We start from the raw sequence: 24085 nt of genomic DNA on the forward strand, positions 1-24085 counted from the left end.
TGGACACCTGGGAAACCTCCAAGGGCAAGAGGGACCTGGTCCTAAGGCTTCCAAGGGCACCAGAGGAAGACAAGGCTGGGAACCCATGGTCTGTATTGACAGAACCCCCCACCTCCCCACAAGCAGGTCTTTTGGAACGACCCTGCATCCTTTGCCAGGGCTATGTCTACTCACATACCCCAGCCACACGTCCACGAAGTCTGTCCCCAACTTCCCACATTCCTGATGCCAGAAACCCAACCCCTCGCCAGGAGGCCCCAGCTCCCAGGATCCTTCTAATTTGAGGTTAGCTTCAAAAGGGGAAAGACGTTCTGCTCAGTCTCCCACGAAGACCGAGCAGCCTATGGGTGGTCTGCCTGCAGGGCTGGGGCTGGGGCTGGGGCTGCTCACTGCTCTGCTCCAGAACCCTGCAACTGCCACAGGCCAGTGAGCTTCTAAGGCACTCAGTTTCCCCATCTGCGAAATGGGAATGACCACATCCACACCGGACTTCTCAAAGGGAAATCCTGAAGATTAGAATGTGTCCCGAGGGGCGCCTGGGTGGTTCGCTCGGCTGAACATCCAACTCTTGATTCTGGCTCAAGTCATGATCCCACGGTTCGCGAGATCGAGTGCCGTGTCGGGCTCCGCACTGACAGCACAGAGACTGCTTGGGATTCTCTCTCTCCCTGTCTCTCTCTCAAAATAAATAAACTTAAAAAAAAAAAAAAAAGGAAAAGGGACACCTGGGTGGCTCAGTCAGTTAAGCGTCTGACTTCGACTCAGGTCACGATCTCACGATTCGTGGGTTTGAGCCCCGCGTCGGGCTCTCTGTTGTCAGCACGGAGCCTGCTTCAGAGCCTCTGTCCCCTTCTCTCTCTATCCCTCCCCCATTCACACACTCTCTCCCTCTCAAAAATAATAAACATTAAAAAAAAGGAAAAAATATTTTTTTAACCAAAAAGTTCAAGATGCACATATGAGGCTAGTCTAGTAATAAAAATGATGATAGTAATAACAACCTAACAGGTACTGAGGGGTTATTACATGTTATATAATAACATATGTTAATATATTAATAAAAATAGAATAAGTTAATAAATATATAATAAATATGTTATCTATAGTAATAAATATATATAACATATGGATGCTATTCTATATGCTCTACAGAAATTCCTGCATCCAGTCCTCTCCACAATGCTATGATGAGCCCCTTTTTATACATGAGGACACTGAAGCCCGGAGAAGTTAAAGTAACTGAGCCAAGATCACGGAGCCAACAAGTAGCAGACACAGCTGGAGCAGAGGCTGTGGGTTTTACATGTACAAACACACCTACAGGCAAGGGAACCGAAAACAGTCTCCCATGTCTTCGCAAAAACAACTTGATCCTCATACTCTTTTTAAATTTTTTTAAATGTTTATTTACTTTTGAGAGAGACAGAACACAAGCATGGAAGGGGCAGAGAGAGAGGGAGACACAGAATCCGAAGCAGGCTCCAGGCTCCGAGCTGTCAGCACAGAGCCCAACGCGGGGCTCGAACTCACGGACGGTGAGATCATGACCTGAGCCGAAGTCGGACGCTTAACCGACTGAGCCACCCAGGAGTCCCCTAACATTTTTTTTTAATTTTTTTTAATGTTTTATTTATTTTTGAGACAGAGACAGAGCATGAGCAGGCGAGGGGCAGAGAGAGAGGGAGGCACAGAATCCGAAGCAGGTTCCAGGCTCTGAGGTATTAGCACAGAGCCCCCCAGGCGGGGCTCGAACTCATTGACCAGGAGATCATGACCTGAACCAAAGAGTGACACCCAACGAACTGAGCCACCCAGGGGCCCCTGTCTTCATACTCTTTATCATCACCCTGCAAAGGGCAACCTTACATGAATGACATCATATCATGCAATCATTTCTTTTTATCAAAAAACTTTCGCATCCCCCAATGGAAAAAAATAATCAACACTGATTCCCTCTTTGTTGATTCTAAGAATTCACGCTGAGTTGCTCCAGAATTCTAAATACTATACCCCAATTGATGAAAATGAGATTCAGCTTATTTTCAGGCCTGATTTTCTTTTCCAAGGTGAAGTCCCCATCCAGCCAACACCCACAGTATTGCTATGTTAGGACCCACTTTCAATGGATTCTCAGCTGCACACCTTTCTCCGACGCCAGTCATTCTGTGACAGCCAGGTTGTCCGTGATCTACAGGTTGCCGGGCCCACCTTCCAGAAAGGCATCTCTGCCTTCACCGGGAAAAACCTCTTCATGGCAGACAAGAAGCTGATTTGCCCACAGGAACCACAAACCCACCAGAAGAGAAAGCCAAGGGGACTGCAGGCCATGAAGCCTTGAGCGGGGAGTGTGCCCAGTGCCTCCCCCGAGCCCACTGACCCCACAGTGGCCACTTCCCACCCCACCAGCCAAGCAGGAAGCAGCTATCGGCTCCCCTGCCTACGCAGTGGACCCACCCTTGTGGCTCAATGGGTACATTTTATATTATGTGATCAGCGCCTCAAGACAGTTTATATTTGTAAGAAGTGCTGATCTGCCTGTGGGGACCCCCTGCCTGGGGGCCCCTCTGACAGGCCAGCCGGGGCACGGCCAACAGCAGGGAGCCCAGCCCCCACCAGTTACACACAGGTAACGGCCAACACCAGGTCAGAGAGCACCATTAGGGCTCACTCATAAAAAAATGCACAGGACACTAAGAGCCACCAGTGTCCTGCTGGGGTCCACTCTGCCCCAAGGAACTGGCTCCAGGGCTCCTCCCTCAGTGGTGCTCAGTCTTGGCTTCAGCCACAATACCAGCCCAGTGCTCCCCAAACCCCTTTCTGGGGCGCCTGGCTCCAGGGTGGCACTGTTGTCCCAGCAGTTTCCAAGCTCAGGAATCAAACACGGGGCTCCTCCTCTCACCCCACGGGCGTGACCCTGAGCCCCTCAGCAGCCACAGGGACACATCTCAACGGGCCGCCCTCTTGGTTTTTATAGCCAGTCATCAAAATTTTACCCCCCCTGATGATCAGGCCCCAGCCAGTGGCCCCTCTTCTATCCTTCCTTTAAGGTACACTTCCAGGTTTTGGATTCGGAACCTCCGACGCCCCAGCAAGAGAAAAAGAAGTGAGCGCATCCCCCAAAATCCATTCCACAAACATTTAGGAGCCCCCTTCCATGGGCCAGGCAATGGAGACGCAGGGCATAGGAGAAACCTGGCATTTACGTCTAGTGAAGGAAGGCAGATTATCAAAAGCAGACAAGTACAACCGACCAGCAAGAGGGGAAAGCTGTTACAGGAAGAATCAAGCTGGACAGGCATGGTGTTTTTTCAGACAGGGTGGCCACGGAAGGCTCCCGGGAGGAAGGAGAGTTGAGGGGAAAGAGGCCTAACGCGGGGGGGTGGGGGCAGGTTAGGAGGCAGGAAGGAGCCTGGGGTGTCTGAGGACCTGCAGGGGGGCCTCCAGACAGATGAAGGGGGCAGGTGGGAGGCAGCAGACCCGGAAATGTCGGTTTGTACAGAGCTCCCTGGGAAGGGGACCTCGTGCCACGCTGGAGGTGGGAAGGCAAATGGTAAGACCCACCCCCCCAGGACCCCTTTGCCGGACAAATGAGGAACAACTACCAAAACCTACGATCCACGTGTCCTCAGAGGAAGCAAACCAGTGCCCTTCTGGATTCAACCCTGCAGAGTCACCAGCACCCGTGGCCCAAGACACTACATGCAAAGCCAGCAGAGAGGGAAGCGGTGGAGAGTGGGGATTCTCCCGAAGAGTGCCCAGGAGGGAGGGGAGAGTGGTGGAGGGAAGAGAGGGAAGGGAGTGGGGAGGCAGTGAAGGGAAGAGGGGCGGGAACAGGTCCCTGGAACAGGTGGGAGCATCTCTGCAGTGACCCATGACCCGCCCAGTCCCCACCCCCCACCCTACACTCCGAGAACCTCTAGAAGCCCCACGGAGAACCACATGCTTCTTACCCTCTGGGGACTCACTCCCTGGGCCTCACTGGTGGCGGTCAAGTCCAGCAAAGCTGAGCGGCCGGCCATGTGGGATGCCCTCCTTCCCCACCATGGTCATGGGTGATGGGTGCCCATCATCCCCTCAGCCCTGGGCCCTCGCTGAGGAAGGACAGAGAGAATTCTTTTAACCCTGGAAATACCAACACCTGTGTCTGCTTGCCCGGACCACAGGCCTACACGACACCTCCAAATATATCAATCTTATAATCAGGTAAATGTCGGTCCCAACTCTCCAATGAGTTCTGTTAAAAGTCATCATAAAGGTCCTTTATATATTTAAAAGAAAAAAGGACTGATTCCAAAACGTGACACAGACACACACAACAAGTGCCTGAAGGAACAGGCTGCTGGCCAACCAGGGTCCAGGAGAGAACGTTTCAAAGGCCTGAGCCACACTTTTCTAGCTCATTTCCTCTTTCTGCTGCTCATGACATTACAGATTCACATCAAGAACAGAAACAAACAAACAAAAACCTCTTGCAAAAAAAGAAAAACCTACTTTTGCAAGGAATTTTATAAGCAGATCTGGAGGGTAGGGGAAGAACTAAGGAAACTCCTGAGGAAGCTGATTGCAAAACGTGCTTAAAAGAAAGAAAGAAAAAAAAAACTTTTAACATAGAAACACCCCACGATACACATTTCGTTTTAGTCTAATTTTGAAAAACGATCAAAACACATTGTTTTTTTTTCCCCCCAAACATCCCAAATGACGAGTGGCCACCAGATGCTGGGGTCTGGAAATACGACTGTGGTTTTCTTTTATTTCCTTTGTTTTTAAGAAACCTAAAAATTAGGGAAGTCACAAGTACCCAGGGAAAGAAAAACCAGGAAAACTGCCGATGTGGTGACTTAACACGTGGAGTGCCAAAAGGAACCTGTAATTCTCCTGATGTGTTTCAAACCCGTGGGGAGTGTTCTGTAAGCCTCGGACACTTTCCTGGTGAGACAGCATCCACCATGGAACCCCGTTCTCTACCCCCCCAAGGAACAGGCAGGCAGTGTTCTAGCTCTAGAGCCTTTTGCAGGATGGAGGGCAGATGTCTGGGGATATGATGTAACCTGGGTGAAGTGAATTCATCCAAGAATGAGTCATGGAAACAGCCCTCAAATGTCCTTCAGAAATTTCAACTGCAGGATACAGGACTGAGACCCGAAGGCCCACCACCCCCGACCTCAAAGAGAAGCCTCCCCTCTCTGAAATAAGCTTTGCCCCCTGCTACAAAGGCAGGCGTCCTGTCTTCTGCGGCCAACTTCTGTTTCCCCTTTTGGTAGTAAAGCACCCCAGTGCTGCTTGAGGGGTGTCTCCCATCTTCCACCTCAGCCACACAGGGCAGGGGAACACAGCCAATGGAAAGGGTGATGGAGCGGAGAGATGGACACAGAACCCCTAGATCAAACGGTACCTGAAGGTGATGTTTTAGCTTCATGAGTTAGTACATGACATTAAGTCAGTTTGGTTTGGGTTTTGAGTCACTGACATAAGGAGCCCACCACCCGAGGAATAAACGAAACTCTGACTTCAGCGAGGAGCTGAGACGTCCAGCTATGCCCATCCCTTCCAAACAACCACCAGTTTAGAATGGAACACGTCCTTTAGGTGTCATGGGTGAGAGCGAATTACAGGCATCCAGCTTCACCCAACCTCGCAGTGCAACCTGGCATCTGCCTCCTCAACGTCTCCACTCACCTCTGTCGCCATGACGACAAAGGGAGCCTCAAGCCCCGGCCCTGGTCCTCACCAGACTCTGTTCAAACCACCGTCTCTGGAAAGCCATCCTTACTCAGACTATCGGAGAAGAGCAACCTATCCCACCCCTGCCCTGCTTCCTGCCACCCCTGCAGTATTTTTCTTCCTGATGTTCATCAGCAACTGGTACACTGGGTATTCACTTGTTTACTTGTTCACTGTCTGTCCCCCCGCCCCAACCTGTCACGTCCCCTGCCTCTTTCACACAGGATCTGTCGCAGTAAGAAAACTCTTGTCTAGAGAGAAAAAAGAGCCACGTCGATCGCTAGTCTGCAGAGCAGTGGGGGAGCTGGCCCCCACACAGGCCCGTCTGTGTACAGCTCAAAGCAGGGCGGGGATCCCAGGGCCGCTGTGAGGACCCCCAGAGCTTCGTGGGGCCCCTCTCACTGACTCTGCCTGCAAGAACTCTTCTCCCTCTTGTAGACTCCCCGCTCAGGTGCTTAAGCCAAAGCCCCTAGTCATCCTCAGCCACAGGGCGGAAGGGCTCCCCTCAGGGTCTGGCAAGTTCCTTGCCCCAGGCCCCCTCAACTCCTGTCTCCCCCTCCCCTCCCCCCCCCCCCCCCCCCCCCGCACCCCAGAGCCAACCATCAGCAAATCCCATCGGCCCCACCTTCTAAATACCTCTCTTCCCTGCCTCCTCCCTGCTCAGGGCCACCATCACCCCCACCTGGACTGCCACAGTGCCTCCTCGCTGGTCTGCCTCCTGCCCCTCCTGCCCCAGTCTACCCAGCAGCAGAGGGATGTTTTGAAAATAAAACCCACTCATGTTCCTCCCCTGTCCCCAACCCACCAATGGCTGGCTGCCCACGTACCTAAGAAAAAAATCCCAGCTCCTCACCTCACCAGGAAAGATCTGGCCCCAGCTGTCCCCTCACTTGCTCACTGCTCCTCACACCTACCGCATACCCCAGGCCCTTTGCACTTGTTATTCCTTTGGCCCAAAGAACTCTAAATGCTGTTCCTTCCCACGGCTCAGTGACAACGCCACCTCCTTGGCCAGACGTTCCCTGCCCGTGCTGGCTAACACAGCCCACTGAACCCCACCCCTAATGCTACCCACTCCACCCCTGTTTTCCAGCCTTCACAGCCCCGACCACTGTCTGAGTGATCCATGATCAATGGGACGTCCCCCAGTTCCTATCTATCTCCAAACCTAAGCACCCTTGAACGTGAGCCCTACGAGGTCAGGACCAACTCTCCCATTTGCCCCGTATGTCCAGCACCCACCCAGACCAGGACCTCAAAACATCCTTGACGAATCAAAAAACAAAACCCTATGCTGGGTTCCTGCTCAAATGTCACCTCTCCCTGACTCTCTGGCCGGAGGTGATCTCTGGTGACCTCCCAGACTTCTTTAACACAGGGCTCCCCACAGAGCACTAGGAGCAACTTTCCCCGCTGTAGGCCAGCTGACAGGCCTCTGTCTGACCTTCCCCATTACGGTCAAAGCTACTGGTGGGAAACCCAGGTCTAAGACACCCCAGCCACCCCAGGCCACAACAGGCTTCCCTCGGCCTTCCCCGCAATGCTGGGTGGAGGTAACATAGGGGCAGCACTCGTGAATATTTCTTTTGTTTCCAATTTTTGTTTAAATTCTAGTTAGTTAACATACAGTGTGATATTCCTTTCAGGGGTAGAATCCCTCGATTCATCACCTACATACAACACCCAGTGCTCACCCCAGCCAGAGCCCTCCTTAAGGCCCGTCACCCATCCAGCCCATCCCCCCACCTACCTCCCCTCCAGCAACCCTCAGTTTGTTCTCTACGGTTAAGGGTCTCCTATGGTTTGTTTCCCTCTCTCTCTATTTTTCCTTCCCATATGCTCATCTGTTTTGTTTCTTAAATTCCACACATGAGTGAAATCATATGGTGTTTGTCTTTCTCCAACTGACTTCTTTCGCTTAGCGTCATACGCTCTGGCTCCATCCACGTCATCGCAAAAGGCAGGATCTCATTCTTTTTGATGGCTGAGTAATATTCCACGACATGTATGGACCACCTCTTGTTTAACTATTCATCGTCGACGGACGTTTGGGCTCTTTCCATAGTTTCGCTATTGCTGATAATGCTGCTGTAAACATCGGGGTGCCTGTGCCCCTTCGAATCTGTCCTTTTGTATCCTTTGGGAAAATACCTAGCAGTGCGGTTGCTGGATCATAGGGTGGCTCTATTTTTAGTTTTTTGAGGAACTTCCCTACCGTTCTCCAGAGTGGCTGCACCAGTTTGCATTCCCACCAGCAGAGCAAACGGGTTCCCCTTTCTCCACATCCTCGCCGCTCGTGAACATTTCTTATTTTGATATTAATAACTCTGGCCATCGTATCAAATCCATGACTCGTGAACATTATTGCTTAAAATAAGACTAAGGTTTTCAAAAGGGGCAGAGGATCAGATTAGGTAAAAACGTCAGAGAAATAACGTTGCCACTTATATACGAATACAACAGAAATCGGGAGACCAGTACTGGGTGACTAGCTTTCAGGAAAGACTAACCGGCTGGCTGGCTGGCTAGATGGATGGATGGACAAGAGAGAAGTAGAAAAGAATGAGGTGAGGGGGAGGAAAGAAGGAGAAAACGGGGCCTAGCACATAGTAGGTGCTCAGGAAACTCCATGACTTGACCCATTCGTGGGGAAGCGGTACAGTGCTGTGGTGAAGAGGCTGGGCCCTGGAACCACACTGCTGATTCACATCCTGCTTCGGCCTTTCCTCACTGTGGGACCCGGGGCACGTGACGTGACCTCCCTGGGCCTCACTTTCCCCATCTGTAAAACTAGATAATAAGAATACCTCCATCAGGGCTGTTGGAAGGATCGAGTGGGTCCCCGTGTGTAGAATGCTTAGGACACAGTTCGATGTACCCTAAGTGCCCGATACATGTCAGCTATAGGACAACGGATAGTTTATGGACTCCGTCCTAGGGCCAGGACAGGAAAGGGATCCAAAATCTATCCAGCCCTCTCTTTTGTAAGCAGCCCCAAAGCTCTACCGGCCCCTCCAGAAGGTCTTCCAGGAACACAAAAGAGGGGAGAAGGCGCTACTCCCCACAGGCCCAAAGGAGAAAGGAGGCTGGTGGGCTGCAGGGTAATCTGAGAAGTTAAAGGGGGGGGGGGGTAAGAACATGAGTGGGGAGAAAAAAAGATAAATTCAGTGGCCTAGCCTGCCTCTCCAGATAGCTAAATTCCGTTGGGCTAATTCTGCACGCTTCGGCTTTTCTCAGCCTCCAAGGAGCGTCTGCCTAAATTAGTGCCTGCAATATGCCGGGTGGAGAAAGGGAAGGTGAGGACAAACAGAGGAAAGCTTGGGCCCACTGAGCCTTCCGCCCCAACCGGTGCCCAACACCAGAAGGGTGAGCGTCTCCCCCCAGCCGTGGCCAGCAGTCGTGACGGTGTCCCCAACATTCTCCCTGCCACATCCCAACCCCCCCCCCCCCCAGCAGTTCTGCCCTTCCCTGCACCCAGCACCTGTGCCCGCCTGCCCGCCTCCGCCAGCTCCCACCCTCCCCACTCAACTGGGACACTGCTGGCTGCCCTGGTGACTGCGTTCACTGCCTGAAAACCCAGCACAAATTTATTTCTGGGGATTTTCCAGAGAGAGAGAGAGAGAGAGAGAGAGAGAGAGAGAGCACACGCACACATAACGCAGACACTCTATTAATGCAGGGCGATACATACGCAGAAAATAGCACCCCAGCTAGCTGGCTCAGGACCGTGCAGATTCGTGCAAGCACATGCATTAACACCACTCCCTGCGGTAAACACACAGATACGCACCCAGAAATAGTCACCTTCGTGCTGTTTCTGCCAGATGGCACAGCCTTGGAGGTTGCTGCGTCTGCACGTCTGTGCGTTTGTTTGTGTGTATTAATAGTGACAGGTGACGTTACTGAGCTCTCACCGCGCCAGGCACTGTCCCACATGTTACATCAACCCGCTGACGGAGGTGGCACTGTTACCCCTAGATGGCAGATGAGGAAACTGAGGCACAGAGGTCAAGTCGCTTGCCCCCAGGTCACACTGCCGCTGAGTGGCAAAGCTGGGATTCGAACCCGGGCAGTCCGGCTTCTGAGACGGCAGCCTCTGCCGCCATTTTATACCTGCTGCGATCGACGGCTAGCTAAGCAGGATGCGAGGCTCCACGTGCACGCTGATCGCAATTTATGTATTAACCCCTGAAATAATGTATCCGTCCCACTCTGCAGGTGCACAGGGAGGTTAAATACCTCCCCCAAGATCACAGCTCAGAAGTGGCAGGGCTGGAGTAACTAGACCCCAGGCTCTGATGCACCAGGTAAGAAGGCAGTTAACTCCTAAAGGCAAAGGCAAGAGCTATCCTTGAGCATCCAGTATGGGCAGGCTGTGGCTTTAAGACCTTGGGGTTGAAAAGGAGGTATCCCAAAGTGACCAGGTGCCCCTAGGGCCTTCAACAAACCCACTGTGCCAGTCGGGGTCCAGATTTAAACAGGACTGGCACAGACAAAAAGCAGAAACCCCCAGTGAAGGCGGGCACCCGAGGTCCAGGGATACACGCAGTTGAGGCCAGGGCCCAGATGTGTCCCCTCCCCCACCGACATCGCCCTAGGGGCAGAGTGTACAAACTGGCCCACAGACGTGTTTTATTTGGCCAACGCAGTGTTTGTTAAAAACGTGACGGGGTTGCCAACTTTTAAAAATCGAATGATTTCATACCAAAAACTCTACATTTCCGGCTGTTGGGAAACATCCTTAAAAAGTCAGGAGATCTGGCAACACTGGGCTTGTGTTCCCACATGAGGACTGCTGCCTGGGCCTGAGAACCCCAAGCCTCCTTCACACTGGACTTGGGACACAGGATACGGACACGTGCTCTCTCCCATCCTTGAGAAGGCAGGGGTCAGTGGCCCCGGGTTCTGGAGCCAGACCACGAGGGCCGGCTCGTACCTGGGCTCTGATCTCCTTGTTGTGTGATCTCGGGCAAATTAATGCTTCTGTGCCTCAGTTTCCTCCTCTGTAGAAGAGCAGCCCCTCCACGAGACTGGTGCCTGGTACCCGGTAAGCACTCAATAATGATTCCATGGCCTTGCTGTCTCCCCCTCCTGCCAATACCAAGCCCAAGGGCTCAAAGCATTGTTTTGTAGCAATAAAGAGCTAGCACGTATCTAGCACCTGCAACTGCCTGGCACGGACCTACGAGTTGCCCTCTCATGGATTTATTTGATCTTCCCAAGAAGCATGGAAAACCACTCCTAGGCATATGCTCCAGAGAAATGAAAACCTCTGTCCATACAAAAACCTGTGCACCAGTGTTCGTAACAGTGTTGTTCGTAATGGCCAAACAGTGGGAAACAAGCCAGTGTCTGTCGACTGATGAATGGACAAAACAGATGTGATGCGACGGTAGTAGAATATTATTCGGCCCTAAAGAGGAAAGAAAGTCCAACACCTGCTGCAACATGGACGAACCTCGGGAACATGATGTTCAGTGAAAGAAGACAGACACGAAGGGCCACAGACCTTTCCATTCATTCCATTTATATGAAATGTCCAAACCTACAGACACAGAAAGTAGGTCAGCGGCTGCCAGGGGGCGGGGTGGGGGGCGGGGGGAACAGGAGTGAGCGCTAATGGGCTCGGAATTCCTTTCTGGGATGATGATAACGTTCTGGAACCAGAAAGCCGTGACGGGCCTCAACCTTGGGAATACACTAAAAGCCACTGGAGTGGACACTTTAGCAGGGTGAATTTTACGGTGCGTGAATTCTATCTCGATTTTTAAATTTTTTAAAGGAAGAAACATCTACGAGACGGACCGTATCATCTCCACTTTATAGATGAAGAAACCCAGGCTGAGACAGATTAGAGAAACTTCTCTAGATCCAGGTTGATATGCACAGTAGAGAAAGTAAAGACGCAGCTGGGGAGGGTGATGTGCTCTTTCTTACACCTGTGGCTGCTTTGTGTGGCAGAGTCGTGGGCATCTCGGTTTGCAGCCCTCACCCAGGCAAATCATTTCCTCTCTCTGGGCTCCAGTCAAAGGCCAGACGGGGATGACTCCTCATCTAGATCCCTCCAAGGCCCTCAAGGATCCTACAAGTCCAGGGCATTGTAGTGAAGCATTATTTATTCATATCTATGAGGACAGCTGGGGCCATTAATAAGTGATGATGCTAACGACCCCACAGTGGGAACTGGCCCTCTCCCAGGTGCACGGGAAGAAAACATTCTGGGATTTCCAAGCCCAAGCCCTTCACGTGGCTGGCTCCGATGTCAGAGCAGGGGGCTCAGCAGCCCACATCCTCCTAAGAAGGTCTCACCAGAAGACCACCCCATTAGGTAGGAGGATCCCGTACTCACCAGATGGAAAGATTACCTCATCAGGCTAGAGGAATCCCTCGCTCACTAGGAAGAGCCCCAACGCGACAACAGAACCCCATCCCTCCTGGACTCCTCTCCCCTGCCCTGGAGAAGCAGGACCTCACTGGGCTGCTCGGGGCTGGGGCTGCAGCTTTCTGCAAAGGAGCCCCTGTAAAGCACGGCCCTTTCTCTGAGCATGGAAGGGTCCTCAAGGGTGTCCTGCAATAGGGAAGCTCCACACCAGCCCCATTCTCAGACACGGGACCAACCTGTAAATGATGCATTAGAAGCCAGACAGAGAGAGGGAGAGACAGAGGCACACACAAAGAATCGGACAGGCAGAAAACACAGAGAGAAGGGAAGGGCAGGAGGAGACTCAGGTTGACAAAGAGCCCCAGAAGGAGGCCAGAGGGAGAGCTGGGAAAGAAGGCCGTGAAAGAAAGGAAGAACGAAAGGTGAATGAGAACAAGGAGTGCCTCAAACCAGAAGCAGAGAGGCCGCGAAAAAGAGAGGAGACCCAACAGGGGCCTTCCTTTGGGGTCCTTCATCAGTGGGAGGTGGGGGTGGCTTCCCCTGCCAGGCAGGACATGCCAGGGAAGTCTCAGCAGAGGAAGCCGGCTGGTCAGGCTGGGGGCTGGGCCTGGGAGTGCCTAGCGGCCAGCCAAGTTGCCATGGCCACCGAGACAAAGAGAGGAGCTGATGAGATGCCCGGGATGGTTCCCCAAGAGGGGCCCCAGCCACCTACAGCCCCGGAGAAGCCCAGCTTCTCTCCAGGACCTGCTCGGCCAGGGCTCTGAGGTGCTGGCCAACCACGCCCCCGGGGGAGGCCTGCAGGTTGGGGCCTATCCAGCTGCCTGGGCTGAAGAGGGGCAGTGAAAGTCATGGCCCAGGCAGGGGCAGTGAAGAGAAGGCCCCCAGCATCCAGACCCCGCCAGCTGAGCCTAAGTCCTCAACCTGCCTCGGCCTCAACTTCTTCATCCATTAAATGGGGAGAAGATCCCTCAGCTTGTCCTCGAGCTGTCAGGGGCAAGGAGCTTGAATGGAGAGAACCAAGTGTCAGAGTAACAGATTGACAATAAAGCTCACATTTACTGTGAACCAGTGTCTCTTCTGGGCACTCGCCCCAACCTCACACAGCACACTGCCCCCCCCAGCCCCCCCCACAATGGGAAGAGCCATTTTTCCCTCGAATCCAGTTGAGACGTTTTCGTAAGATGCAAGAAAAATGAATTCTTTGAAAAACGAAAAGACTACAAGCCTAATTTTTTTCAGTTTTGGGCTAAACTGGCATAAAATCACCCTGCACGACTCTGCTATAAAAGTGTAAACGCTTACTCCCAGTTTGCGTCTGGATCTTTGCACAAACCACACCGAGTTGCCCTGTCAGCCCAGGTGACCCCCCCCCGCCCCCACCACAAGCACCCAGCAAGCAGGTGCTAGCACGGACAGGAGGGCAGGGCTCAGAGTACGAAGGACCTCACCCCTCTGTGCCTTGGTTTCTCCACCTGCCCTATGGGGAAAACACTAATGGTGCCTCAAGGGGGTTTGGGGAGAGGATCCGGCATCCGAATCATGGTGAAACGCTTTCATTTCTGTAACTGACGCCTTGAAACCCTCACTACTCGCGAGTTATTTCTGCAAAATATCACCAAATGCCAGCTGGCATTGTTGTAAGTCGTTATCTCTCCACCCTCACCGACCAACCTCCACCTGATGCGTCAAGCACCGATCTGATGGCCGGAGTCCTGCCTGTTGCTCTACGAGCATGCTACGTCTAGGAGGGCGGGGGCTCAGGCCTGCTCTCCCACTCACCAGACACCCAGCTCGGCCCAGAACTGTACCTGGCACTTGGAGGGCACCCCCCCAAAACGGGAAGAAGCATGAGCTCAAATCCTGGCTCTGCCATGTCTTTGCTGTGTGAACTCAAGCAAATGACTTGACCTCTCTGGGCCTCCATTTCCTTATCTGTGTAGTGGGAACACAATAATGATGACCTCGCCCAAGTGCACAGGGAGGCTCGACAAGGGCGCCTCCTGTACCACTTCTCAGCAGCACATCTGCCAATGTCTGCGGGCATCTTCAGCTGTCACACTGGGGAGAGAGGCGCTATCAGCCTCTAGCGGGTAGAGGCCAGGGATTCCGCTAAGCGCCCCAGCCTGTTGATGAGGCCCCAAATGTCAATGGTGCTGAAGCTGAGAATTCCTGATACAGAAGAGAAAGAACTACCTGGATGCCCAGGGAGAGGGGAATAGTTACAAACTCCGGTATAGCTGCCCTATAACCCAGTAGGCAGAAGTTAGAAGGAATGGGCTAGAACTATGGAAGGAGAAAGCATGAGAAAGATCACCCAGACACATGCATTCGGTGAGCAAAGCCAGCCGCAGGATGCTAGGTAATCACAGCGGATTACCCTCAGGGAGCAGGCGAGGGATGGGGCTAGAAGTCCGACCCCGGAGCCTGGCTCCAGAGCCCACAGCTTTAACACCTGCTACACAGCCTCAGTCTGACGCCTTTTATTCAATCAAATGCACACACGGAAAGGCTGCCCTGTCGTTCTCACGTTTCGCCTTTACGTATGCCAATGACTCGAACACAGGGAAAGAATCTGGAAGGCTGCAGAGCAGACTAGTCACAAAAGAAACTGGAGGTGGGGGCAACCAGGAAGAGGAAGGTGAGTGTTACCTCACCTGTAAGGGTTTAGTTTTCTGCACAGGTTGCGTTCACATCTGTCACGTAATTAAAGATGAACGAGACACTGTAAGAGCATATACCCTTTCACCCAGAAATTTCATCCCCCCCAAAATCTACAAACCTACGGCTATGAAGGGGCCCGTGTCGGCCGTACATCATCTGTAATGGCAAAAGGCGGGAATGACCCCAGTGTCCATCAAAAGGGGACTAGCATTAAAAAACAAAAAATAGTAATAATAATTTAAAAAATTAAAAAAAATAACACCAGCACAACCATCCAGCAGGATTCCCTGTCCTATTATGGAACTACCTCCCCGACACAGGATGGAAACAGGGACAAAGCCAAGTGCAGAAACGTGAGGACAATGAGCCACCACTTGTGTGACAAAAGGGGCAGGTCTTACACTATCTGAAGGTCCTAGGTGAGACCAGAGCCAGCGGCCGGCTCTGATTTTTGTTCAGTCTATTTCTTTAGAGCAGTTTTAGGTTCACAGCAAAACAGAGCAGAAGACACAGAAATTTCCCCTATACCCTCCGCCCCCACACAGGCACAGCCTCCCCCATTATCGGTGTCCCCCACCAGAGCGGGACATTTGGTGCAATCCATGAACCTGCACTGACGTACTGCGAGCATCCAGAGTCCGCAGTTCGCACCAGGGCTCACTGTGCATGTTCCATGGGTTTGGGCAAATGCGGAATGATGTGCCCCCCTCATCGTGCTATCATACCGAGTAGTTTCGCTGCCCTAAAAATCTGCCTTTTCACTTCCTCCCCACCCCAAGCCCCCCAACCCCTGGCAACCACTGGTCTTTTTACTGGCTCCATAGCTTTGGGAGGCTGACTTTTCACTCTGCATTATTTACGCCTTCTTAATTTGGACCATGGGGATGGTTACATATACTATATGCTAAAAACAAAACAAAACAAAACAAAACACAGTATTCATACAACATACATATGCAGCTTTTATATACATACATACAGTCATGTAAACATGTATAGTTGTAACATTTTTAATTAAAAAGATACAAAAAACAGCATACACTGCATCAATCTACTTTACGTAAAGTTCAAAAACAAGCAAAACTAATCTTGATGATAGCAATCAGGACAGTGGGGTTGCCTGGGTGGCTCAGTCAGTTAAGCAGCCAACTCCTGATTTCAGCTCAAGTCATGATCTCACAGTTCATGGGATCGAGCCCTGCATCAGGCTGTGAGCTGACAATGCGGAGCCTGCTTGGGATTCTTTCTCTCCCTCTCTCTGCCCTCCCCCACTCACGCTCTCTCTCTCTCTCTCTCAAATAAATAAATAAACATAAAAATAAAAAAAGAAATCAGGGGCACCTGGGTGGCTCACTTGGTCGAGCGTCTGACTTCAGCTCAGTTCATGATCTCACGGTTCACGAGTTCGAGCCCCACGTCGGGCTCTGTGCTGACGGCTCGGAGCCTGCAGCCTGCTCTGGATTCTGTGTCTCCCTCGCTCTCTGCCCCTCCCCCACTTGTGCTCTGTCTCTCTCTCTCTCTCTCTCTCTCAGAAATAAACATTTAAAAAAAATTTTTTTAAAAAGAAGAAATCAGAAGAGTGGACACTTTGGGGGATACTGACTGAGACGAACACTGTCTGGGGTACAGGCAGTATTTGCTATCCAATGTGGCTGTTGGTTATATGGGTAAATCATATGTAAAAATTTATCAAGCCCTACATTTAATATTGTGTATTTGGCGTGTAAAATATGCCTTAAAATTTTTTAATTAAAATTTTTCGTGGAAAAAAGAAACAGTACAGTCATGGTGAGAAGCGGATTTCTAGAGAGCCCCCAAATTCTATCATCCCCCGTTCCCAGAGGGAACTCTTTGCCTGAGGCCCTGGGAGGGGACCAAGCGGGGGGTCTAGGCCCCCCCTTCTCCACCGCCCCCCCCCCCAAAGAAGCCGAATGGGAATCAAGCTTGCCTTTGTGGCTGGGTCCAGCAGAGTAGGACAAAGGGCCAAATGACGGCCCCCTGCTCCCCCCAGGCCCCCCAGGACACTGAAGCCCATTCATGCTGGAGGCTGGCCATGTCCCCAGGGCTCCAGCCGGAGCTGGGAACAATATCCCCTTTTACCGCCCCCTTGTCTCCCACTTCCGCATTTAATTGCAAGTTCATGGGTATTAAGTGGCCCATACAGCTGACCTAGCTCCGGCTCCCCACCCCACCCCCCAAAATGAGGCCCACAGCGCTGTCTCTGTTCACTGCCCCTCTGTGTGCCCGCTCCTCAATGATCTCCCCAGAGGGAAAAGAGAAAGAGCCCCCCAGGCCCCTCCTTGTCGCCTTCCTCAAACAGCTCTGTTCTCACCCAGAAAGCGCCACTTTGCAAACCAAACTGCTCTTTTTGGCCCTGGCACAGGGGCCTCAGGCCCTGGAATGGCACCCTCCGTTCCAGCGCGCCAGGCCGCTGGCACGCTCACTTCGTACCTCGCTGTGACCCCACTCGACACCTGAGCAAACTGAGGCCCAAGGAGGGTCACGACCTCGGTCTGGCCAGGGCCAGCGCTGAGAGCCTTCAGACTCCTCTGCCTGGATATCCTGACTTTCCTTAGGCTCACTTCTTGCCCCCCACTCAAGCGGGTGGCCCAAACCTTTGACCCTTAACCTCTTCTCTAGTGTCAAAACCCCAGGGACAACTGAGCTCATTCAGCGACCTTCGAGGGTTGGAAAGAGGTTACATAAGCCAACCTCCTGCCCCTCACGTGAACTCGCTTTTGCCCTCACTCATTGCGTCCCTACCTCCAGAACGCCCAAGCCTGTCCCTCCTGTCCTGAAAGTCTCCACCTCCTCCAGGAAGCCTTCCAGGTCAGACCAGTCAAGGCCGAACACCCCCTCCACTGAAAAGCCACACCACCCACACTCCTCCAACCACTACTTCAAGACTGAGCCAGCTCCAAATCTGTCATCTTCTCTCTGTGCCACCTCCTGACCCAAGCCACCACCATCTTTGGCCCCCCACTGCCACCTAAGCAGTGGGGCACTGCTGCTCCTGGGGCAGCCCAGCCTCCACACTCTGACCGGAGCAACCCCTTTTAAAACATAAATCGGACCACTCTGCTGCCCTGCTTCCGGCCCTCCGTGGCCGCCCACTGAACCAGGAGGAGCTCTCGGCTCCTTACCTTTACCTGCCGGGCCCTGTACCAGGTGCCCACCACCCTCCGCACCTCCCGGCCTGGCCTCCCTCCACACCAGCACCTCTTCAAACTCACCAAGTTCTTGCCCATCTCCAGGCTTCACCGGCACTTTCCTCCTCCTCCTCCTCCTCCTCCTCCTCCTCCTCCTCCTCCTGGAGCCCTTACCCCAGACTGTCACACACAGGCTCCTGCCCATTATCCATGGCTTGGCTTCTAGATCAAGGCCTTTCCCGAGCACCCGATCGCAGACAGAACCTCCTCCCCTCCTCAGGAAAGATCAGAGACCTGATTCATTCATGAAAAATTGTTCCTGTGCGTCTTGAATTATATCCAATTCAAGAGCTAGCCCATCTTCTGCTTCACTAAGCAGGTGCTATGACCAGCTTTTGGGCTACTGGCTGAGATCTCCCTGCTCCCCCTCCGACTCCCCAGCAGGACAAGAATGGGTCCTGCGCAACTCCCGAGGCTGGAGCAGAGAGCAAGGGCCTCCCACCAGGTGCTGGGCAGGGACACAGAACAGGCAGCACTCTGGGACCAGGCAGGCCCGCTCCCCTGCTGGCGAAGGCTGCCTCCTCTCTGAAGGTACAACTCGACCAGGTGCCACGGCGGCCGACCCTACCCCAGTCAGACCACCCGCTCCCTTTCCATGTTCTCAGCTGGCCAATCACTGGCTGGTACAACGCGACAGCCAAGAACAGGGCTGTGGGGCCGGGTAGCCTGGCTTTGAGTCCTGGCTGCCTCTTAACAGACTGTTTTATAAACTCTACCAACTGTGTGAGTCTCTCCGTGCCTCAGTTTCCTCTTTTTTAGGAAGGAGCCCCCTACCTTCCAGGGTGGTGGTATAGGGACTGAAGGGGTGAATGACACCCAAACCAACATTTCTGCAGGCTGCCTGTGATTCGCCAGCACAGACAGACCGAAAGCAGAGCTGGGGCAGGCCGGGGCTGCCCTGTCCACACTGCTGGCCCCTGGAGCACACCCGGAGGGCGGCAAGGACCCAAAGGGCACACAGCAGGTGCTCAATAAAATTTACCTACTATGGTGATTATCATCTGACTACATTCGATTATAGAGAGCTATGTATCTGTCCCTCCTTACTGGGAATAAGTTGAAATATTTTCAGCTCTGTGCAAGACCCTGACTTAAACCTGGAAACAGAAACACATACAATGTTCATTTCAATTTAAAAGAATCAGCAGCTACCACCTCTTGAGTGCCCACATATTTTCTCCCGCTTAATCCTCAATACCCGCCCCCAGCATGCTAGGCTGGGCATGGCAGGGGCTATCTGCACAGAGACCTCTCAGAACCGCCAGGCGAGCTGCCCCGCCCCCCCCAGAAGGACATGAAGACAGGACCGAAAGCGGAAGAAGTTCGAAATGCCCTTGTGAAGCCCTGCCCACCTGAGCACGCTGTCTGTAGCATCCTGGGAGTAAAGAGCAAGCTCCACGAAACCCTGTGTGCGTCTAAGCAGCATCATCGAGGGATCTGGTTCCGTCTTATACACATTTTGTTAATACGGCCCCCACTGGAGGGTCCTAGAGGCCCTAGGAGGCCCCCTTGAGAGAGGCCGACCAGCCTGTTGGGGTCCCACTGGAGGAGCTTTGATGTGGCGGGGGACGGAGCCAGCTGGACTCAGAAGCCAGCTGTGGGGGAGGGGAGGCCTTGCAAAGCCCTGGATCCAGCTTTCAAAACATCTCAGTTTCTTCCCAGTGCACTTGGGCCCCCGGACAATTTCGATACAGCTACCGCGCCGAACCCTTTATGGTCACGATCTCGCTTAAACTTCACAGAAACCCTCTGAGGCGCGTACTACAATCACCCCCAAAGGAGCAGAGAGGGAAACTGAGGCAGAGGAAGGCCAAGAGACCTGCCCAAGGTCACACAGTGGGAAGCGGCAGGGCTGAATTCAAATCTCAGCTTAGCTGACACCAGGGTCCTAGACTTACTTAGAAGCACTTTATCAAGGAGGGTGGCCGACTGTCTCAGTTACCGAGGACCGAGGGGTTTCCTGGGATGTGGGACTTTTCGTTTTGAACCCAAGACAGTCCGAAACAAACCAGGGCAGCTGGCCACTCTGTTTGCCACTCTGCCCGTCAGTAAGGACAAAGACAACGAGAGTGACAGTAACAGCAGTGAACAACCACCGAGCCCTGACACGTGCCAGGCCCCCGTGCAAACCCCCAAGCACGCTCTTCGCCGAAGGCTCACAGCACCGGCCCTCCCCCGCTTCACAGACACGGAAACGGAGGACCGTGGAGGCTGGAGAACGTGCCCACAGTCAGCACCAAGCACAGGGAGCCCAGGCCCTCAGACGGCAGAAGGGGCCCGGCTCCCCACGTCCTAAGGCTCTCAACGCCAAACGAGGGCCCCGAGGACCACAGCGCACGCGGAACATTCAACTTCACGAGACGCACGCCTGTAACATGGGCGACCTGCAACCAAACTGCTGTGGATGCAACTGGTTACGGGATTTCTTTTTTTTAAGTTTATTTATTTTGAGAAAGAGGGAGCGAGCGAGCACGAGCAGAGGAGGGGCGGGGGGGAGAGAGAGAGAGAGAAAGAGAGAGAGAGAGAGAGAGAGTGAGAGAGAGAATCCAAAGCAGGCGCCACACCGTCAGCACAAAGCCCGATGCGGGGCTCGAACTCACAAACCAGGAGATCCTGACCTGAGCCGAGAACAAGGGTCAGATACTTAATCGACTGAGCCACCCAGGCGCCCCACAGGGGATTTCTAAAAGTATTTTCCCATCTGCCATTTACTAACTGGGTGGTGTCTGGGCAGGTTGCTGCACTTCTCTGGGCTCAGGTCTCTCAACCGTGCAAAGGAGCTAACCAGGCACTCTCTTGCGACTTTATGGTGAGCATCTCGCGAAGTCCCCCAACTAACTTCAGGGCTGGGGACGCAGTCTCGCTCGTACAAAGGAAACGTTCCATAAGCATCAGCCACTGTTCGCACCGGCTGCAGCAGTCACAGTGTTGAGTGTTTATTAGTATCAAGAGCAGTGCAGTCTTTCCTAGGAACCGTGGAAGCAGGGCAAGGCACACCCCCTCTGTCAGCAGCCCCGCCTGCCTGTACGGGGAGGTGATGTCAAAGGTCAGCCCGGCCAGTGGGGTTCTCCCACAGTCGCTGACAAGCTCTGAGAAGGGGGACCCCCCCCCCTCCTGACCTGCACCCCCAGCATCAGCCACTTCCTTAGAAGCAAACCCAGGCCCGCCACGAGGCAGCACCCAGCAGGGTCCTAAAGCCATCCTTTAATGGAGCCCAGTGGAGTGTGGCCCCGAAGCAAGTGATGGCCAAGGCCATGCTCTCAGCTCCATGGAAACTGGCTTTTTGCTCAAACCCTGTCACGCTTCTCTCCTTCTCCCCACCTGAGACTGCTTTCCTCACAGCAGTCAGAGGGACCCTCCTTTCTTCTTTTTTTTTTATTTGAGAGAGAGAGAGAGATTGAATCTCAAGCAGGCTCCATACTCAGCATTGACCCTCATATGGGGCTCAAGCCCACAACCCTGGGATCATGACCTGAGCTGAAATCAAGAGTCAGACACAATGAACTGAGCCACCCAGGGGCCCTCAGAGGGGACTCTTCTAAAAGATAAGTGGCAGGGCACCTGGATGGCCCAGTCTGTTAAGCATTCAATTCACTTTTTTTAAACGTTTATTTATTTTTAAGAAAGCGTGCAGAGAGAAAGGGGGACAGAGGATCCAAAGCAGGCTCTGTGCTGTCAGCAGTGAGCCCGATGTGGGGGCTCAAATTCATGAACTGTGAGATCATCACCTGAGCCGAAGTCAGATGCTCAACCAAATGAGCCACCCGGGTGCCCCTTGTCTGACTCCTGATTTCAGCCCAGGTCATGATCTCACAGTTCATGAGTTAAAGCCCTGCATCGGGGCTCTGTGCTGACAGCTCAGAGACTGCTTGGGGTTCTCTCTCTGCCCCTCCCCTCCTCTCTCTCTCTCTCTCAAAAATAAATAAACTTAAAAAAAATTTAAACATAAGTCACTTGCTACGGACTCCCTGGCCTTGAAACCCTCCACTGTTCTTACAACAGAAGGCCAGCCCCTCACCTTGGCCCTGTGTGATACGGCTCCCACCGTGCTGCTCAGATCCCCTCTCCCATTCACTCTCCCTTCACTCACTCCATCCCAGCCATGCTGGCCTCCTGGCTCATCCTGAAACTGGCCCAACCCATCCCTGCCTCAGGGCCTTTGCACAGGCCATTCCTGCTGCCTGGAATATGGCGCCCCCTGCCTTTCTTCTCATGGGTGACTTCTCAACGTGCAGGTCTTATCTCAAGTCACCTACCTCCTCAGACAGGCCTGCCCTGATCATCAAATCCAAGATAGGCCCCAACACTCCAGTTCGTATCCCTGTATTGCCATTGTCCTAGGGCTTGTCACTGCAGGGTTGTTCTTACTTGTTTATTGTCCATCTCCTCCCACTCAAATGTCAGGTCTACGACAGCAGGAATTTGTCTTTTTTTTTTTTTCCCCCACTGCTGCTTCCCCAGTGCCTGGCCGGGGTAAGAGTAAGACCTTAAATGATTCTTGCTGCCAGTATGAAGAGACCAGAAAACAAGATTCCCGGAGCTTAGAGTGTATCTAACACAGTGTGAATCACCCATTCCCTCTGTGACGAGGGCTCTGATAAAAGAGGCAAGCCTGAGAGCTAGCCAAGGGGGGGGGTCTGACCCAGACTGGGGCGCGGGGAGGGGGCGGGCCAAGGAGGGCTTTCCTGAGAAGGCGCCGTAAACCACTGCCACTCAGAGTGTGGTACCCGGGCCAGCAGCACGGGTCTCCCATCTGCCGGGAGCTCATTAGAAATGCAGCTTCTCAGCACCCCCAGCCCCCCAGGCGTCCTGATCCAGAATCTGTGCTTTACTTAAGGCTCCAGGTGGTTCATGTGCACAGTAAAATTTGAGATACCCTGGCGTAGACCCCAGGGTGGGTGGGGAACAGCAGGCCAGTCTGGTTCAGGGCATCTCTGGGAACCAAAAGGCCAAAGGAGGTCTGTGAAGCCACTCGTGTGTAAAACATGGCTTCCCAGCACCGTGGGCTAGAAAGAGCCCCAGGCCCACGCAGGGACCCTGAGCATCCTTCCTCCCTCAGGCCTGAAATAAGGATCTGAGAAGCCCACAGCCAGCATATGTGGGAGGGGTGGGCGAGGGGGGGTAGGAACCTGACAGATTTGCGTGGCAGACTCCCCAAGAGCCACACCATCTGGAGCCCCTTTGTGATACAGGCAAGGGAGGACGGTGGAAAGGCGGAGAGCCAGGAGTATTTATAAAGTGTGGGGCGATGGGGCAAAGGAGGTGTGTGTGGGGAGAGACAGGGGACCACCTGTCACCAGGAAACCTGCAGCACCCCCACTCCATCTCCCAGCCACCCGCAACAGACAGGGCCACTCACCCCAAAACCCACTGAGAATACGCAGGCAATCCACCTTTTCAGCAGCTCCCGAAAATGCGACCCCCTGAAAGCCAAGTCCCGAGTCCTGATCTTGGTATATGTGGTTACGGAGGAGCTGAGCCTCTCCTCCATCTACAATGGCAAACGGGACCCAGGCCTGACCAGTCAGAGTGCTGGGCCCCTGGATGGGCGATCCTTGGTTCATGGACGGCTATACGCCCAAGGGTGAGCCAGGGAGTACCTGGACCCAGCTATGCCTGAAGTTATTACTCCTAAGTGAGCCCATAAAAGTATTTGTTTGTTTGTTTTCACTTGAGACTCTTCGAGTTGGGGGTTCTGTCATTTATAATCCAAAGATATCTTGATATATCTGTCAAAACACTTACCACTCTGCAGCGTCATGACTTATGTGTCCATTCTCTCCCCTGGACTGGAGCCCCTTGAGGACACACACCACTGTTTGGTTTAGCTGTGTCCTTGGTGTCCATATATTATATACCAAAGTCCTGATCTATAACATAATCTCAGGAGATAAGTGACAACGAGTGAATGTTCTTCCTTCCTTCCCTCTACAAATATTTACCGAGTGCCCACTTGGCGTTGGGTACTGTTTTAGGTCTGGGAACAGGAGAGAGAAAAATCCCTGCCCTCCAGGAGCTCAAATTCTAGTGAGTAGAGACTAGATGATAACCAAACAAGGGGGTAAAACATAAATGCAACAGAGAAGGGAAAGAGGGAGCACGAGGGTGA

General features: G+C 53.0%; 1 protein-coding gene across 2 annotated transcripts in view; it reads right to left on the reverse strand.

Annotated features, from left to right (window-relative positions):
• Positions 1–24085, reverse strand: part of PREX1 (phosphatidylinositol-3,4,5-trisphosphate dependent Rac exchange factor 1) — a 186391-nt gene that overhangs the window by 141914 nt on the left and 20392 nt on the right. The window contains exon 1 of one of the 2 annotated variants that reach the window (XM_040459807.1): positions 18001–18030. The exons of the other annotated variant lie outside the window; for it this stretch is intronic. Within the exon in view, the coding sequence (XP_040315741.1) occupies positions 18001–18015 (15 nt within the window). The 5' untranslated portion in view covers positions 18016–18030. Of the gene's footprint in view, positions 1–18000; positions 18031–24085 lie in introns of those variants that run through there. 2 annotated transcript variants of the gene reach the window in all.

Source organism: Herpailurus yagouaroundi, unplaced genomic scaffold, assembly GCF_014898765.1.
Source record: "Herpailurus yagouaroundi ecotype Mexico unplaced genomic scaffold, PumYag 246, whole genome shotgun sequence".
In the NCBI taxonomy this organism is placed as follows: Eukaryota; Metazoa; Chordata; class Mammalia; order Carnivora; family Felidae; genus Herpailurus; species Herpailurus yagouaroundi.